We start from the raw sequence: 18,395 nt of genomic DNA, 5'->3' as shown, positions 1-18,395 counted from the left end.
TGTGTGTGCGAAGGAAAAAAGGCGAGCACGAGTGTTGATCGGTGAACTGCGTCACCGATCAACGCTCGGTGGCTGCGCACGGAGGTGGCGCAAAAGTGGGGTGGAGGGGGGTAAAAATAGGGGGAAGGGGGATGGGGGGATTGGGGTGGATGAAGAAAGATTGGGCAGGGGTCAGTTAGGGTTGTAGTTAGGTGGCACAAGGGGGGGAGAAAAAAATGAAAAACGGGATGTGTGTGCGGAGTAAAAAAAAGCGAGCACAAGTGTTGATCGGTGAACTGCGTCACCGATCAACGCTTGGCGGCTGCACACGGAGGCGGGCCAAAAGGGGGGGTGGAGGGGGTAAAAGGGGGGTGAGGGGGGGTAAAAGGGGGGTGAGGGGGGTAAAAGGGGGGACGGGGGAATGAAGATAGGTGGGGGGGTGAAGATAGATTGGGCAGGGGATCAGGGATCAATTAGCACTTACAGTTGTAGTTTTCTTTCTTCTTCTTCTTTCTTCTGCAGGGATTGTGATGCTACAAGCTGTGGCACCACAATACCCAGCACAGGAGCTCTTGCTGCGTCCGACCTCTCTGCAGGAATCCTCAGCTAGAGTGAGGACCCCTGCAGACAGGTTAGACAGGTCAGAGGCAGGTCAGGGGGCAGGTCACAGAGCGGTCACTTCGCTGCTGTGACCTGTCATTGGTGGGATCGAATGATTACATCGATCCCACCAATCCCTGATCTGCCTGGTGACCATGGTAACTGCCTAGGATCGGAGCTCACAGCTCCGATTCCTAGGCAGGTCATGGCCAGGTCATCAGCAGGGCACAGAGCGGTCACATGGTGACCGCAGCTGTGCCCTGTGGCTGGCGCGATCGCCGATCTAATCGATCGCGCCAACCACTTCCTGCAGGCCCTACTGGGCCTGTCCTAGGCTCTGGCCTAGGATCGGTGCTATTACAGCACCGATCCGGGCCGGTACCGGCAGGGCACAGCGGCGATATTGCGCCGCTGTGCGCTGCGATTGGCGCGATCGATTAGATCGGCGATCGCGCCAATCTGGGGGCTTTTCTCCGGTGCCTGGCGTTGCCAGGCACCGGTCCTAGGATCGAGTACATCGGTACTCGATCCTAGCCTAGATTCCTGTTGTTTCAGCCAATCTGATTGGCTGAAACAAAGAGAGTTGCTGTGATTGGTTGTTCTGAATTGAACAGCCAATCACAGCTCAGAGAGGGGCGGGCCAGGGCGGAGACTGCCCGGGATGCCGAGGCCATCTATCCTGAGGTAAGATGGCATCGGCATTTTAATGCGATCACCGCGACTTAAGTCGCGATGTCGCATTAAAGGGCATGACGTAATATTCCGTCCATGGTAATTAGGTCCATGGTCACATGGACGGAATATTACGTCAATTGTAGGTAAGGGGTTAATGATCGCTACATAGGGGAAAGTTATCAGGAATACTGCTGATAACCTTGGGTCTTTATCTGATTATGACTCTGCTCGCTGATCTTCACTCCTTGTAACTCTGATGCTGCCAATGTCTATACCATTTGTGTATACCCACAAAGTTGTCCAGAGAACTCCTTTCATTATACTATACTAGATGGAGGCCCAATGCCATAGCATCGGAAGGGCGGTCATGTCACGATGAGGACAGGCTTTGCAGCGTTAAGAATCTCCCCCCCCCCATGTGCTCACTGACCTATCCACTCTCTCTTTCCCCATGTGCTGACTTCTCCCGTCTGTGCTCTCTTATTATCCCCCTTGTCTGCTGTCTCTCTCCTTCCTGTGCTGTGTTCTCCCCTCATGTGCTGTCCCGTTTGAGCAGTCTCACCCCTGTATCTGACCGTGTACAGAACATACCACAGCTCCTGGGCAGGGGGGGAAGCAAAAGACAATACTCACATTACAGCAGGAGATTGCAGAGGATACATTTTGTGAGGTAAAATATTGTTTAAAAACAGTCAGTGAAATATTTTACCTCACAAAATGTATCCTCTGTAATCCCCTGCTGTAATGTCAGTATTGTCTTTTGCTTCCTCCGCTGCCCAGGAGATGTGATATGCTCCGTACACGGTCAGACACAGACAATTTTTAAAAAGAACTTTGGTTCGTTAGAAAACCCATTTAATGTGATCGGCTTCCTCTGCCTGTAGAAATGTCGTGCATCTGCCGCTGGGATCAGCGGAATGATTCACTGCGCCTGGGAGATGGTGTTCGCTGGTGGTACCGCGCAATAGGTTGGTACCAGCAGCAGTTTCCATATTGAGACACCCATCACCTGGGTGTCCCAATATGGCGGTCGGTGAACTTCCTGTGCTTGGAATTCTGGGATAAGGTGACATCTGGACAGAACAGGAAATGAAAACATTACAAGGCAATTATATAAATAGATACTTAGAGCAGTGTGTCAAAGTCTACTGTTATGTGTAAAGCATAAGCATTTTCAATGTGTACCTTCAGGCCAATTATTGAAAGCAGCATACTTTGGAAACCTTTTCCACGGTCGTGCATGAGATTGCTGAAGCAGTTCTCTGGTGGTTTACTAACCAGTTCTCGAGCCTTAAAAGCAAAAGTAAGCTATAAATACAGTTAAGGACCATGTAAGGATATGCTGCCATAACAGAGCCACTGATCAAATATTTAGATAGGCGATTACTGTGATCCATCAGGTTTAAACATACTTAAAATATATAATGTAAGGATGCAACAGAACACAGCTTAAACATTACAAGCTCAAAACAGTAAGCATCTAGGTAATGATCTGCTAAGAACTAAAGAAGCACTGCCAAAGTTTATCCTCCTAATATGTTGCATTCATCACTTTATATGGCACTGTGTACTTACAATTGCTCATTTTGCCCTTCTACTCAGTTAATTCTTCTCTTTTCCAATAGGTCTATGACATCACGTGATTTAAAAAAAAAAAAAAACTAGCTGGATCCTTCTCAGCTCTATAAAGAAACAGAAAGTCTCTTTTCCCTGCATGAGTCATCATAAGAACTACAATTCTACATCAATACAACGTTCTTGTCAGGAGTTGAAGAGGTGTTGAAGCTGGGCCGAGAGGGGCTTTGCAGTGATGTAAAATTGTAGTTCTAATGAAGACTCATGCAGGGAAAAAAAGACTTTATAGAGCTTAGAAGAATGCAACTTGTCTGTTTTTAATCAGGTGAGGTCATAGACCTAATGGAAAAGAGAAGAATTAACTTGGTAGAAGGACAAAATGAGCAATTGTATAATATGATGACAGCAATATATTACGAAGATACTGCTGGGACTCACCAATTCAGACAATGGGGCTATAGCGTTGTGGCAAAGTCAAATAACAGATAGTATGAAAAACAAAGCAGCTTTATTTTAAACACGACATGCCAAAAAGAGACAAAAACTGCAGCATCAAAAACACACGTAAAAAAACACACTGTAAAACGAAAAAAAAAATGTAATTAACCTAATAGGTCCAGATATGCAGCAGAACATATGCAACATCAAAAACTCAACAAATACTCATCATGGGAGCATAACCTTAAAAGGCTCTTTGCACAGCCTTCTATTATGACCAGAGGGTCTCGTCTGTGCCCCCATTTCCAGGTGTAGCTGGTGCTTTTGAGGCTGTGGAGATGATATTGGATAATAGCTCAGCTACTGATCAAAGTGTACAACCTGAATGATACCATTTGTGACTGGCCATTATAGTAGTGGCTGTATTCTTGATAGATTTGGCTTTTCTGCATTGGCGGTCTAGTCCCACTGTGATTTGGTTCCTACAGGTTCCCCAGGCAGGATGGAGGGAGACTTCACTCTCTGCTTATACATATGACACTGTTGTGTATCATCTCCTTACATGCATCTCAGAATGTTATGCCACTTTTATTATAGATCTTTTATTGTAGAGTATTAATTTTAATTGAAACAAAAAAATATATACAGTGGGGCAAAAAAGTATTTAGTCAGTCAGCAATAGTGCAAGTTCCACCACTTAAAAAGATGAGAGGCGTCTGTAATTTACATCATAGGTAGACCTCAACTATGGGAGACAAACTGAGAAAAAAAAATCCAGAAAATCACATTGTCTGTTTTTTTTTCATTTTATTTGCATATTATGGTGGAAAATAAGTATTTGGTCAGAAACAAAATTTCATCTCAATACTTTGTGATATATCCTTTGTTGGCAATGACAGAGGTCAAACGTTTTCTGTAAGTCTTCACAAGGTTGCCACACACTGTTGTTGGTATGTTGGCCCATTCCTCCATGCAGATCTCCTCTAGAGCAGTGATGTTTTTGGCTTTTCGCTTGGCAACACGGACTTTCAACTCCCTCCAAAGGTTTTCTATAGGGTTGAGATCTGGAGACTGGCTAGGCCACTCCAGGACCTTGAAATGCTTCTTACGAAGCCACTCCTTCGTTGCCCTGGCGGTGTGCTTTGGATCATTGTCATGTTGAAAGACCCAGCCACGTTTCATCATCAATGCCCTTGCTGATGGAAGGAGGTTTGCACTCAAAATCTCACGATACATGGCCCCATTCATTCTTTCATGTACCCGGATCAGTCGTCCTGGCCCCTTTGCAGAGAAACAGCCCCAAAGCATGATGTTTCCACCACCATGCTTTACAGTAGGTATGGTGTTTGATGGATGCAACTCAGTATTCTTTTTCCTCCAAACACGACAAGTTGTGTTTCTACCAAACAGTTCCAGTTTGGTTTCATCAGACCATAGGACATTCTCCCAAAACTCCTCTGGATCATCCAAATGCTCTCTAGCAAACTTCAGACGGGCCCGGACATGTACAGGCTTAAGCAGTGGGACGCGTCTGGCACTGCAGAATCTGAGTCCATGGTGGCGTAGTGTGTTACTTATGGTAGGCCTTGTTACATTGGTCCCAGCTCTCTGCAGTTCATTCACTAGGTCCCCCCGCGTGGTTCTGGGATTTTTGCTCACCGTTCTTGTGATCATTCTGACCCCACGGGGTGGGATTTTGCGTGGAGCACCAGATCGAGGGAGATTATCAGTGGTCTTGTATGTCTTCCATTTTCTAATTATTGCTCCCACAGTTGATTTCTTCACTCCAAGCTGGTTGGCCATTGCAGATTCAGTCTTCCCAGCCTGGTGCAGGGCTACAATTTTGTTTCTGGTGTCCTTTGACAGCTCTTTGGTCTTCACCATAGTGGAGTTTGGAGTCAGACTGTTTGAGGGTGTGCACAGGTGTCTTTTTATACTGATAACAAGTTTAAACAGGTGCCATTACTACAGGTAATGAGTGGAGGAAAAAGGAGACTCTTAAAGAAGAAGTTACAGGTCTGTGAGAGCCAGAAATCTTGATTGCTTGTTTCGGACCAAATACTTATTTTCCACCATAATATGCAAATAAAAGGAAAAAAAAACAGACAATGTGATTTTCTGGATTTTTTTTTCTCAGTTTGTCTCCCATAGTTGAGGTCTACCTATGATGTAAATTACAGACGCCTCTCATCTTTTTAAGTGGTGGAACTTGCACTATTGCTGACTGACTAAATACTTTTTTGCCCCACTGTATATAGTCTGACTATACATTTTACTTGGATTAAACAATATATTACCATTTCCTTTTCTTTTTCCTGTAAGATAAGAATACTTTCCCCAGCATTGTCAATACCGGCTCGACCAGCCCTGCCAATCATCTGTTTATACTGGGCCCTCTTGAGAAAATCTTTAGCCACGTAAGGTGCTCGCAAAATGACCCTGTAGGAGAGAGTAAAATATTAACAGGCTGAACAGATTTGAGCAGGAATCGTGTAACCAACATTCACATTCTGTCCATTACCATCTAGTTTTTGCCATGGATTTTGATATAGAAGTTAAAGGGTTTGCCCATGAACAAAAGTTCATTTTAATCAACAGATCTTGGAATAATAATAATTTCCTCAATTGGATGTGCTAAATAAAATGTCCCTGTGCTGAGATAATCTTATAAATGTGCCCCTGTGTACTGTGTAATGGCTGTGTCTCACCGTACAGGAACATGGTCTGATCATACTACATCATACTATGGGGAAAAAACGGCGATCCGTCAATACGGTGTACAGCAAAAACAAGCTAACGTTGTTTTTGCAGTACCATTGATTTAAATGGAGAGGCCATGTCCTCAATATTTTTTCATGGCCGTATATATGGCCCTCACGGCCATACGGGACACGGCGCTCCAATGTATTTTTGCGGGCCATTTTGAGGCCCCATAGAAATCTATTGGGGCCGCAAAAACATTTTTGTCAAATTTCTGATATTTTTTTTCTATAATTAAACACAAAACATATCAACCTAAATTTACCATTATAATAAAGTATAATGTGCCATGAAAAAAAAAATCTCAAAATCACTGGGATTTGTTGAAGCGTTCCAGAGTTATTACTACATAAGGGGTTATACATACAGGGGTTGGACAAAATAATGGAATCACCTAACATTTTGGCATCATAATCTTCGAACATGTTATAAACATGCAGTGACATATGGTAATGTTTTGTAGTTGATTATTTGTGTTATATGATATGTGTATGTAAATTAACTGTTTGTTTTGCAGAATTGTAAGAACATTGATGAGAACCTGATACCAATGGCAGACTTCTCGGATTTTCAAAGAGGCCAAATTGTTGGTGCTCGTATGGCAGGCGCTAGTGTAACAGAAAGTGCCTGAATGCTTGGTGTGTCAAGAGGTACTGTCTCCAAAGTAATGACTGCGTTTGAAAGAGAAGGAAAAACGTCTGCAGCAAAGCACAGGTCCGGCCGAAAGTCGAAGTTGACAGAGAGACCGTCGGATTCTAAAGCGAATTGTGAGAGAGGATCGCAAGACCATGGCTCCGAAAATCACTGCTGAGCTCAATGAACACCTACAGAACCCAGTTTCCATGAAAACTGTTCGTCGGGAGCTGCACAAATCTGGATTCCACGGAAGAGCTGCAATTCGAAAACCGCTGCTCTCAATGACAAATGTTTCCAAGCGTTTAGAGTGGTGTAGAAACCTCCAGAATTGGTCCCTCGAGCAGTGGAAACGTGATATTCTCAGACGAATCATCGTTTACCTTATTTCTGTCCTCCGGCCGAGTGTACGTTTGGAAACAGCCGAAAGAAGCATTCCATCCAGACTGCCTTCTCCCAACCGTAAAACATGGTGGAGGTTCTGGGATGATCTGGGTTGCTATTTCGTGGAGATCCGCCGGGCCAATGATATCCCTTCATGGAAGAATTAACAGCCACGATTATTTAGGCATTTTGGGCGACCAAGTGCATCCTATGGTTCAAGCACTGTTCCCGGAGGGGAACGCCATCTTTCAGGATGATAATGCACCAATTCATACAGCTAGAATCGTTAAAGCATGGCACGAGGAACATTGTAATGAAGTTGAGCATCTCATCTGGCCCCCACAATCCTCAGACCTCAACATTATTGAGCATTTATGGTCGATTTTAGAGATTCAAGTTAGACGCCGATTTCCGCCGCCATCGTCGCTCAAAGAACTGGAGGGTGTTCTAACTGAAGAATGGACTACAATTCCTTTGGAATAAATTCACACCTTGTATGAATCAATACCTCGGAGAATTGAGGCTGTGATCGTCGCAAAAGGTGGACCTACACCATATTAAACAAACTTTTGTTGATGTTTCCAGGTGTTTCCATTATTTTGTCCAACCCCTGTATATGTTTCTTTAAATAGTTTCCTAAAATGTGGGACTCCTATAGAAGGCTCTAATGGTGCAGAAAAGAATATGCGAATATAAAGTGCATTTCTGTTTTACTCTTAACGGGAACCGGTCAGGAAGTTTCTCACATATGGAAGTGTAGTAAGACGGTACAGGCACATATCCCCAATAAAAATTATACCTTTGCCGTAGAAATCTGATGTGCCAATCATGAGAAATCTATCCTAGAAGCCATATGCAAATCACACTGGATTGTGCTGGGGCCTTTCTTCTACAGTGCCTTAGTATTCGGCCCCCTGGAACTTTTCAACCTTTACCCACATATCATGCTTCAAACATAAAGATACCAAATGTAAAGTTTTGGTGAAGAATAAACAACAAGTGGGACACATTTGTGAAGTTGAACGAAATTTAATGCTTATTTTAAATTTTTGTGGAAAGTCAAAAACTGAAAAGTGGGGCGTGCAATATTATTCAGCCCCTTTACTTTCAGTGCAGCAAACTCACGCCAGAAGTTCATTGTGGATCTCTGAATGATCCAATTTTGTCCTAAATGACTAATGATAAATATAATCCACCTGTGTGTAATCAAGTCTCTGTATAAATGCACCTGCTCTGTGATAATCTCAGGGTTCTGTTTGAAGCACAGAGAGCATCATGAAGACCAAGGAACACAACAGGCAGGTCCGTGATACTGTTGTGGAGAAGTTTAAAGCCGGATTTGGATACAAAATGATTTCCAAAACTTTAAGCATCCCAAGGAGCACTGTGCAAGCGATCATATTGAAATGTAAGGAGTATCATACCACTGCCAATCTACCAAAACTCGGCCGTCCCTCTAAATTTTCATCTCAAACAAGGAGAAGACTGATCAGAGATGCAGCCAAGAGGCCCATGATCACTGTGGATGAACTGCAGAGATCTACAGCTGAGGTGGGACAGTCTGTCCATAGGACAACAATCAATCGTCCACTGCACAAATCTGGCCTTTATGGAAGAGTGGCAAGAAGAAATCCATTTCTCAAAGATATCCATAAAAAGTGTTGTTTAAAGTTTGCAATAAGCCACATGGGAGACACAGCAAACATGTGGAAGAAGGTGCTCTGGTCAGATGAAACCAAAATTGAACTTTTTGGCAACAATGCCAAACGATATGTTTGGCGTAAAGGAAACACAGCTCATCAGCCTGAACACACCATCCCCACTGTCAAATGGTGGGGGAACATCATGGTTTGGGCCTGCTTTTCTTCAGCAGGGACAGGGAAGATGATTGAAATTGATGGGAAGATGGATGGAGCCAAATACAGGACCATTCTTGAAGAAAACCTGTTGGAGTCTGCAAAAGACCTGAGACTTGGACGGAGATTTGTCTTCCAACAAGACAATGATCCCAAACATAAAGCAAAATCTACAATGGAATGGTTCACAAATAAACATATCCAGATGTTAGAATGGTCAAGTCAAAGTCCAGACCGGAATCCAATCGAGAATCTGTGGAAAGAGCTGAAAACTGCTGTTTTCAAACGATCTCCATCAAACCTCACTGAGCTCGAGCTGTTTGCCAAGGAAGAATGGGCAAGAATTTCAGTCTCTCGATGTACAAAACTGATAGAGACATACCCAAAGCGACTTGCAGCTGTAATCGCAGCAAAAGGTGGCGCAACAAAGTATTAAGTTAAAGGGGCCGAATAATATTGCATGCCCCGTTTTTTAATTTAAAAAAATAATTAAAATAACCATTACATTTCGTTCAACTTCACAATTGTGTCCCACTTGTTGTTGATTCTTCAACAAAAATTTACATTTGGTATCTTTATGTTTGAAGCATGATATGTGGGAAAAGGTTGAAAAGTTCCAGGCACTGTATGTGCATTGTCTCCCCCTCGGTCCACTTCCAGTTCAATTTACATACAGCATCTTCGTAGATCTCTCATGACTGACACACTGAATCTCTTCAAAAAATGTATCATTTTTCTAGGGGACAAATAAGTAAAAACAAGCTGACAAGTTATCTTTAAATTTTTCAAAGAAGTAAATAGTGAAATTGGCTAGCACTGACCTTCTGGCAGGTAAATTCACCCCAGCTGCTAAGGTAGAAGTGCAGGTAAGGAGGCACAGAACTCCTGAAGAATAGGCTTCTTCCACCAATTTCCTCTCATCACTGGTCAGCCCACTGTGGTGGTAAGCTATACCGAAGGGAATGGTACGCTTCAAAACAGAGCACATGATGCCATTTCCAGTATTCCTCAAGTTGTCAATGAGTGCTTTCTTTTCTGCTTCTCTGTGACTCAAGAATGCTCTTCATTACATGGGCAAATTTAGTTGATAATCATGCAGAAAGAAAAAAATGTTTTCAATGAACAGATCTTTCAAGAAGTAGTCGTTGAAGTCATACAAGACTATACTATTCAAATCTTCTACAGTGGCAGATTTATTTTATCGAAGAGGTCTAGGATGGAAAGTCTTACTTGTTGAGGTATTTGCAAATCATTTCTGCAACATTTTCACAGTTCCTTTTGGTAGGACAGAAGACCAGACAGGACAGATTTGGAATGACCTCAGTCACCAGGGCAATGATGTGATCAGGATCTATTCTAAGCATGTTACTTGAATACTAGTAAAAAGAAATAATAGAGAATATAAAAGTAATAAGATATCTTATTTGCTTACCAAAAAATGTACTTCTTTGCAATTGTGCAAATTACAAAAAAAAAAACCTAACCCCCAGCCCCCCATGCATCCCAAACTGTGTTACACGCTGAGAATTTTCAAAGCCGAGGCATCTTCATGCAGTTTTAAAGGCAACTGTAGTAAAACAGTAAAAAAACTGCAATCTGACATCAATGACTAAATAAATCCCAATATATCCCAAGTATGAAGTAAAGCAATCCCAGAAAATGCAATAATGAAAAAAAGAGGATTTTTGGTACCCACTGTAAAATCTTTCTTTCGTAACCTTAATCAGTGTAATTGGAAATCTGCTGCTACCTGGAGGCTGATACTTAGGCTGTGTGCCCATGTTGCGTTTTTTTATGCGTTCCGCCGCGTTTTTTGCCGCAGCGGAAATGCGTAAAAAAACGCTAATAAAACGCACCCCCGTGCAATCCTATGTGATTCCGCAGTTGCTGTGCCTATGCTACGGATTTTACCGCTGCGGAATCGCATAGCGGTAAAGTCCGCAGCATGTTCATTATTCTGCGGAATCGTGGCAGTTCCGCCACCATAGGATTGCATTGAAACGCTCACTTTACGCATATGGCTATGCCCACCATGTGTAAAGTGAGCGCTTCATGTGCGGATGGTACCCAGGGTCTGGAGGAGAGAAGACTCTCCTCCATGCCCTGGGTACCATATTCTTGTAAAAAAATAGAATTAAAAATATGGATATACTTACCTTCTGTAGGCCCCTGGAGCCTTCCCGGCTCTCAGCCACGCTGCCAGCATCTTCCATTCCCAGGGATGCATTGCGCGAATGACCTCTGATGACGTAGCGGTCTCACGTGATGCTACGTCAGAGGTCATTGTCGCAAGGCATCCCTGGGAACGGAAGTTGCCGGCAGCGCCAATGAGGGGTGGGATGACTCCGGGGGCTGCCAGCAGGTAAATATATCCCTTTTTTAATTATTTTTAACATTCTATCTTTTACTACTGATGCTGCATAGGCAACATCAATAGTAAAAAGTTGGTCACACTTGTCAAGCACTATGCTTGACGAGTGTGACCAACCTGTCAAACACTTTGCCAAGTGACACTTCAAATCACTTGGAAAAGCGCAAGCATTCTGCAAGCTAAAAACGCTTGCAAAACGCTTGTGTTTTGTGGGAAAACGCATGCGAATTCCGCATGAGTTTTACCCGCAGCAGGTAGTTGCGGAAATGCGGCGGACAGTTCCGCTGAATTTCTGTAACGTGGGCACATAGCCTTAATGTACATCTTAATATAAAAAAAGTCTCCTCCCCCAACCACCAGCTATTCACTTATTGCAAAAGCAGTTGAAGCAAAACAAAAACCACCGAGGTAACAAAAGTCTTTTCTCAGATGCTTCAATCGGGTGGGGGGGGGCCACAGGAAACCATGGCACGTCACAAAGCAGTCCCTTGGGTGGGAAAACTAATAATTTGCAGAAAGAGGAATAGCAGTCTCTCAGGTTAGCAATGGAGTGAATGACTCTTCAAGTACCCTTTGCAAAGACTTGCATCCGTTGACGCATAAGTAAGAGCTCTGCAAAGATGTGGACTGAAGACTAAGTAGCAGCCCTACGGAAGAGAAGAGATGCCCGGAGGCGTACTACCTAGGAGGCTTCTACCACACGGGTGGAGTGAGCTGTGCGCAGCTGGTGGTGCCGTAGCTTAGACATATCTTCTGCAATAGCAAATCGAAACCAGCAAGCAATAGCAGTGCTGGATGCTGTCAGACCTCAGCAACGGCCTACCTGGACGACAAACAAATCATTTGAAAGTCTGAACGGAGCTGGGAAAGACAGGTAGAGCTGCACAGACCTATCCACATCAGAATGTGCAATAACGTCTCAAGGAGATGAAAGGCGAAAGGCATAAGGAAGGAAAGCAATCTCTTCATTAAGATTGGAGGCAGAGAACACCTTAGGGAGAATGGATGGTGCCGGACACAAGACAACTCTGTCCAGAGAAAGAGTGAAAGTTGAGAGTAGAGTGGCCTGATGGACGAGATCACCAAGAGAAAAACAACACCTTGCCAGAAAGCTGGAGCAGAGAGATGTCTCTATTCGGGACAAGAGGAAATGACTAAAAAAATCATTCAAGAACAGATTGAGGATCCATTGATCCAAGGGGGCCAAAACGTTGGTTCCAAGTTCGCCCTGCCCTGGAGGACATTCCTGACCTGAGGCCTACAATTCAGGTTCGACTGGAAAATAACAGTCAAGTCAGGAACATGGCCCCAAGGGGCTAACCCTGGCTAAAGACATTAATGCTAAAATTAAAAAAAGACCGTACAGATGAAAATATCATAATGTGACATCTAAGACCTTTGGGACTTGATCCTAGTCAAACCAACGAAATCAGGAAGTCCTGAAGCTTTCAAAACTGTGGACTGAACATCTGGGTGTTGGTAGGCGAGGAGCCAACTTATTTTTTTAATTTAAGAAGTAAACCATGGATGAAGATTTCCTATGTTTCCCAATGAAGTGTCCGAAAAACACAAAGTATTGCAGTTCTTAAAAATGTTGTGTCAAGTGCTTCTGTAACCCATCATTAGATGGATCCATCATAGCATTGTAGCTTCTCTTATGAACACGAATGGGTTGCATTTGGCACCATGGGCAATTTGTTCTAATTAGTGATGAACGAACGTGCTCAGATAAGATGTTATCCGAGAAAACTTGAGGGCTAACCGAATCTTTGATGTGCTCGAATAATATGTTTGAGTCCCCGTGGCTACATGTCTCGCAGTTGTTCAACAGCTGCAATACATGCAGGGATTACTTTACAAACAGGCAATCCCTGCATATGTGCTGTGGCTACCAAAAACAAAACACAAAACAAATATCCAGTAATAAAAAAGTAAAAAAATATATTGCAAAAATTGCATGAAGGTAGTAATAATAGTAATAATAAGGGTATTTAGTTAACATAATTTTGATCAAAATAATGTAGAAGCCATCATGCCACGTCACGGCAACCCTTGTGGGACAGTCCTAACTCTTGTATTTAAAACCTTTCCACTTGTCAAGTGACGTAAATGTGAACAAGGACAGAGGGACTGAACCACCAGTAATGGTATAGGCCAGACAGGATGAATTTTCCAACTCAGAAACAGGGCGGTCACACCCTTATATGCACAGAATGCACAATGAAACAAATAAGAAACTGGGTCTGAACAGAAAAAGTAAATTAATGTGCATGCAAAATGTAATTGCATATGAACACATGACCTTTACACAGAGAAAACCAAAAACAAAAACACAAAACAAATATCCAGTAATAAAAAAGTAAAAAAATTTATTGCAAAAATTGCATGAAGGTAGTAATAATAGTAATAATAAGGGTATTTAGTTAACATAATTTTGATCAAAATAATGTAGAAGCCATCCCGCCACGTCAAGGCAACCCTTGTGGGACAGTCCTAACTCTTGTATTTAAAACCTTTCCACTTGTCAAGTGACGTAAATGTGAACAAGGACAGAGGGATTACTTTACAAACAGGCAATCCCTGCATATGTGCTGTGGCTGTTTGACAGCAGCAAGACATGCAGCTGCGGGAATCAAATATATTTTTCGAGCATGCCAAAGACACTCGGTTAGCACCGGATCCGATCATGTTCGCACATCACTAGTTCAAATGAATGGGGGTGATAAATAAATGATCTTAAGAAGAAAAAAAAAAAAAAAAAAAGGTGATTTACCTTGTAGTTCAGCAACCGTGATAATGTAAAGTTGTTCTCTGCTTTATTGTCAACTTCATATATACTATCTCTTAATTTTACAAACTCCTTTAATTCAACCTGGAAAAAAGTAAAGGGTATATATTACTGACATTTTAAATATTCATGGCGGTTATGACTGCTGTCTTGCAGTAATGGGGTCAATTGTGACCATGGACAACATCTGTTGGTTTTTGAGCGGATTTCTTACCACCATTTTCATACTATAATGTGACTGAAGGGGTTTTTAGGGCTTTGTCAACACCTGTCACAGGAAAGGATAAAATAAAGCAATAAGTGTCACCATTTTAAATCACTACTACTCCCGCAGCACTGCTCTAGGGTCTCCACTAGTACTGAATAAGATGGCATCTCTTCCAGTCAATCACCTGGCTGTTGAAGACACTGATTATCTGTAAGTTCAGGTGACTGATAGATGAAATGTGATCTTATATGAAGTGTGTAATACAAGGTGTGGACAAACGGATAAACAAACAGATAATTTAAGCTTGGGTCTGGTTTTCTGCCATATAAAAGGAAGTAATTAGAGAATTTAGATTTGCAAAAAAGGACTTAGGGATCAGCACCGCACTGTGTTAGAGGGAATAACTAAGCTTAGGGAGCAAAATCATTAGATTTATGCGACCAGCGATGGATAACGGGAGTTTACTCCAAGATACAAATTTAAGCTTAACTAGATCCAATAGTGGAAGGATATTGAGTTGTAGGTTAAGTTCACTATTTTTTGGAATATTAATTTTTAAATATTTAAAATGTGACACTATCGGCAACGAAGATAGAGTATCAAAGTGGGCTTCTGGGTTGTGAGAAAGAGGAAACAAGGCGGATTTCTCCCAGTTAATATACAGACCCGAGTATTTACTGAATTTATCACATACATATGGCAGCATCTCCTCTGTTTTATCCATGAATATCACCATGTCATCAGCGTAAACGCTGATAGTATCTAGACGATCTGCTGTTTATGCCCTTGATATTTAGAGAGAGGACCTTAAGCGTATTGAGAACGCCTCGATCGCAAGGGCAAAGAGGGCCGGGGAGAGGGGGCACCCCTGCCGGCCGCGTCCCTCTAGACAAAGAAAACTGTTCCGATATAGAGTTATTGATAATTATACGAGCTTTGGGTTTTGCATATATTGTGATAATCTATTTTTGAAATCCATCACCAAAACCTTATTTCCACAAACACGCAAATAGGAAAGGCCTTTATAATAAATTTTTCTGTGTTTTTTTTTCCCTTTTAACTTACTAGATTAGAAATAGGGTTGTCTGATAGACACCGCTCCATTACTAATCCATGGGCTTGATGCCAGCTGACTGTAAGGATTCCGGATTTTCCTTTGAGCCTGTTTGGCCTTGTCCAAGATGCAGTCTTGTACCTCGCCTTCTTGGAACTTCCTGTCTGTCCTGCTAATTAAGTCCAGCTCAGAAGATCCTCCTTGCCTGAGTATTTTGTTTGCTGCTGGCTTAGAAGCTTCCTCCTGGTCTGCTTCTGGTGTTCATGCTGCTGTTGATCGTTACTCTGTGCTCTGCCCCTCCACTTACAGCTGCCTTCAGCCTTCTGTGTGGCTTACGGATCCTGGTCGGTTCTATTTATTGTCCGGACTTCTAGTGTGGAGCTACTCATCTCTGGAACTGCTGTGGTCAGTAAGAGATTCTGACATCGTTATCATTTCTTGGACTGTGTTCTGTGTGGGCTGCTGTGCTGGACTTCAGTGGGACTTTTCAGCCCTAAAGGAACATATAGTAACTTCTCCTGTTAATGCTCCACCTGTGTATTGCTGGACTTCTACGCTAAGAGCTGTGCGCACTCTTGCTCATATTATTGCTGGACGTCTACGTTAAATGCTGTACTTACTCTCGCTTCATTTTACTGCTGGACAGTTTGCTGTTCATTTCTATATTGTGCTATGCACTTCGTTACTATTGCAGGAAGTTCTCTGTTAGTTTTGGTTCAATTTCTTATTTTGTTAAATACACTTGTTTACATCAGCTTTGGACTCAATTCCATTTTATCCCACGCAATTAGATTCCTTAGTACCCACATAATTGTTACACAACCGACATCAAACCAAAAAAATATTACCCTGATTGCTAATGCAACAGAGCAATCGGTAAGAGGTAAGCAAAGCGCCAGAATTGGCACATCTAATGTGACACACCAATTCTGGGGGTGGCTGTGGGCTGGTATTTTTAGGTTGGGAAAGACAATAAGTATGGACCTTTCCAGCCTGATAATACAAGATCGCAGCTGTCTGCTTTACCTTGGCTGGTTACCAAAAAAATACGGGGGAACCCCACGTCATTTTTTTTCCATTTATTAGCTAAGTACAGAAAGGTACAGAAAGCTACACACGCAAAACACTCATTATATATCTCACGGATAACTCTCGCTATCTTTGCACATCTAATACCTAAACATCAGTTATTTATCTTCTGCATTCTACTTCAACATGTGTCACAGAGATGGTGCACACGGATGCCACACAGATTGTACACACAAAAATGGATAGCGTCGGTACTGGTTTTTCCAGTACTGGAAATATCAGGACATGTGAAGGAGGTCTAATAGACACGTTTATAATCAAAAGGCATAGGGTAAAAAAACATGTGAAAAGGATCTATTGAGTAGCACAAGGCTGGTTTCACGCATACAGTTTTTTTATGCAGCCTTTTTTTAAACAAAGCCAGTAGTGAATGTAACCTTTTCTCTCTTTTGCATCCAGAAGAACTGGCCACGCTCTATACAGAAGGCAAGAAAATAAGACTTGACAGCTGCTCTATGAATAATGCAGTATTACATAGCGGCAATTCGTATTTGGGCACTGCAGGAGTGGTGGAAGTTCAGAAAGTAAGTAACACTTATTTGTTTACTTTATATAGCGCCCCTACCCCTAGGGTTTAAGAATTTTATGGAGTTTCCCTCTTTTAGAAAGTTATCCCCATATGATTGCTGTAATGTAAAATAAAGACAGGTGACGATAGGTCAGGGAGAGGCTTTAAATATTGTCTTTCGTTGATATTTTACAATACAGGATTCATTTTGGGCCCCCTTTTAAAAAAAAAAAAATGGAAAACCCCTTTAAGGAACATTATATACTATATAAATAATAAAAAGCAAGCCAATATTCCAAAAAAAAGAAGAAGTATATGATACACTGCTCAAAAAAACCAAACCGGTCATGCTGAAGGATGTTACAGGCAGCAGGTTCACACTCAGCACATGTGACAGACGTGACAGAGTCTGGAGAAGCCGTGGAGAGCAATCTGCTGCCTGCAACATCCTTCAGCATGACCGGTTTGGCAGTGGTTCAGTAATGGTGTGGGATGGCATTTCTTTGGAGGGCCACACAGCCCTCCATGTGCTCGCCAGAGGTAGCCTGACTGCCACGAGGTACCGAGATGAGATTCTCAGACCCCTTTTGAGACCATATGCTGGTGCAGTTGGCCCTGGGTTCCTCCTAATGCAGGACAATGCCAGACTTCATGTGGCTGGAGTGTGTCAGCAGTTCCTGCAAGATGAAGGCATTGAAGCTATAGACTGGCCCGCCCGTTCCCCAGACCTGAATCTGAGCACATCTGGGACAGCATGTCTTGCTCCATCCAACAACGACACGTTGCACCACAGACTGTCCAGGAGTTGACGGATGCTTTAGTCCAGGTCTGGGAGGAGATTCCTCAGGAGAACATCCACTACCTCATCAGCAGCATGCCCAGACATTGTAGGGAGGTCATACAGGCACGTGGAGGCCACACACAATGCTGAGCATCATTTTGACTTGTTTCCACTTTCATTTTGGGAGTCTCTTCAAATCCAGGCCTCCATTGGTTAAAAAATTTGATTTCCATTGATTTTTGTGTGATTATGTTGACAGCACATTCAACCTGTGACGGAGTCAGCTTTCGCTGAGACGTTTTCTTTAGAGTGGACCCTCTGGGTCGTGGCACCCACCTACCTAGGGCAAGCTAACCTTGTGAGGAACCACCCCCTATACAGAAAGTATCAGGGGCAAGACCAAGGGGGTGAGCCACCACGACTGCTGGAACCAGACACGAGTGTCTGACGACAAAGGACAAGCAGGAAACAAAACAAGACAAGACGTGAATTCAAGGTACCTTCATTAAGGCAAACACAGGGTTACATCAGGTGCAAAACGTGATAACAGGGAAAACACAGCAAGGTGCGTGCGAGGGCACGCCTAGGTCCATGGCATGGTACATGCTAGATGGCACGCCTAGGTACAAGCAAGGCTCGATGGCATCGGACTCCAGACAGCTGGCAACGATCGATAGGATCAGGGCATCAGGCTGC

General features: G+C 42.9%; 1 protein-coding gene across 7 annotated transcripts in view; it reads right to left on the bottom strand.

Moving 5' to 3' along the window:
• HELQ (helicase, POLQ like) overlaps positions 1-18,395 on the bottom strand; it is a 64,373-nt gene that overhangs the window by 27,870 nt on the left and 18,108 nt on the right. For all 7 annotated transcript variants that reach the window (XM_073541779.1, XM_073541823.1, XM_073541770.1 and 4 more), the window contains 5 exons: positions 14,045-14,143; positions 10,131-10,276; positions 9,722-9,961; positions 5,565-5,706; positions 2,440-2,544 (listed from right to left, as the gene is read on the bottom strand). In XM_073541779.1, the coding sequence (XP_073397880.1) occupies positions 2,440-2,544; positions 5,565-5,706; positions 9,722-9,961; positions 10,131-10,276; positions 14,045-14,143 (732 nt within the window). The remainder of the gene's footprint in view (positions 1-2,439; positions 2,545-5,564; positions 5,707-9,721; positions 9,962-10,130; positions 10,277-14,044; positions 14,144-18,395) is intronic.

Source organism: Dendrobates tinctorius, unplaced genomic scaffold (assembly GCF_039654945.1).
Source record: "Dendrobates tinctorius isolate UK_male_01 unplaced genomic scaffold, ASM3965494v1 ptg000011l, whole genome shotgun sequence".
Lineage (NCBI taxonomy): Eukaryota > Metazoa > Chordata > Amphibia > Anura > Dendrobatidae > Dendrobates > Dendrobates tinctorius.
This window is presented reverse-complemented; position numbering and strand designations above follow the sequence as displayed.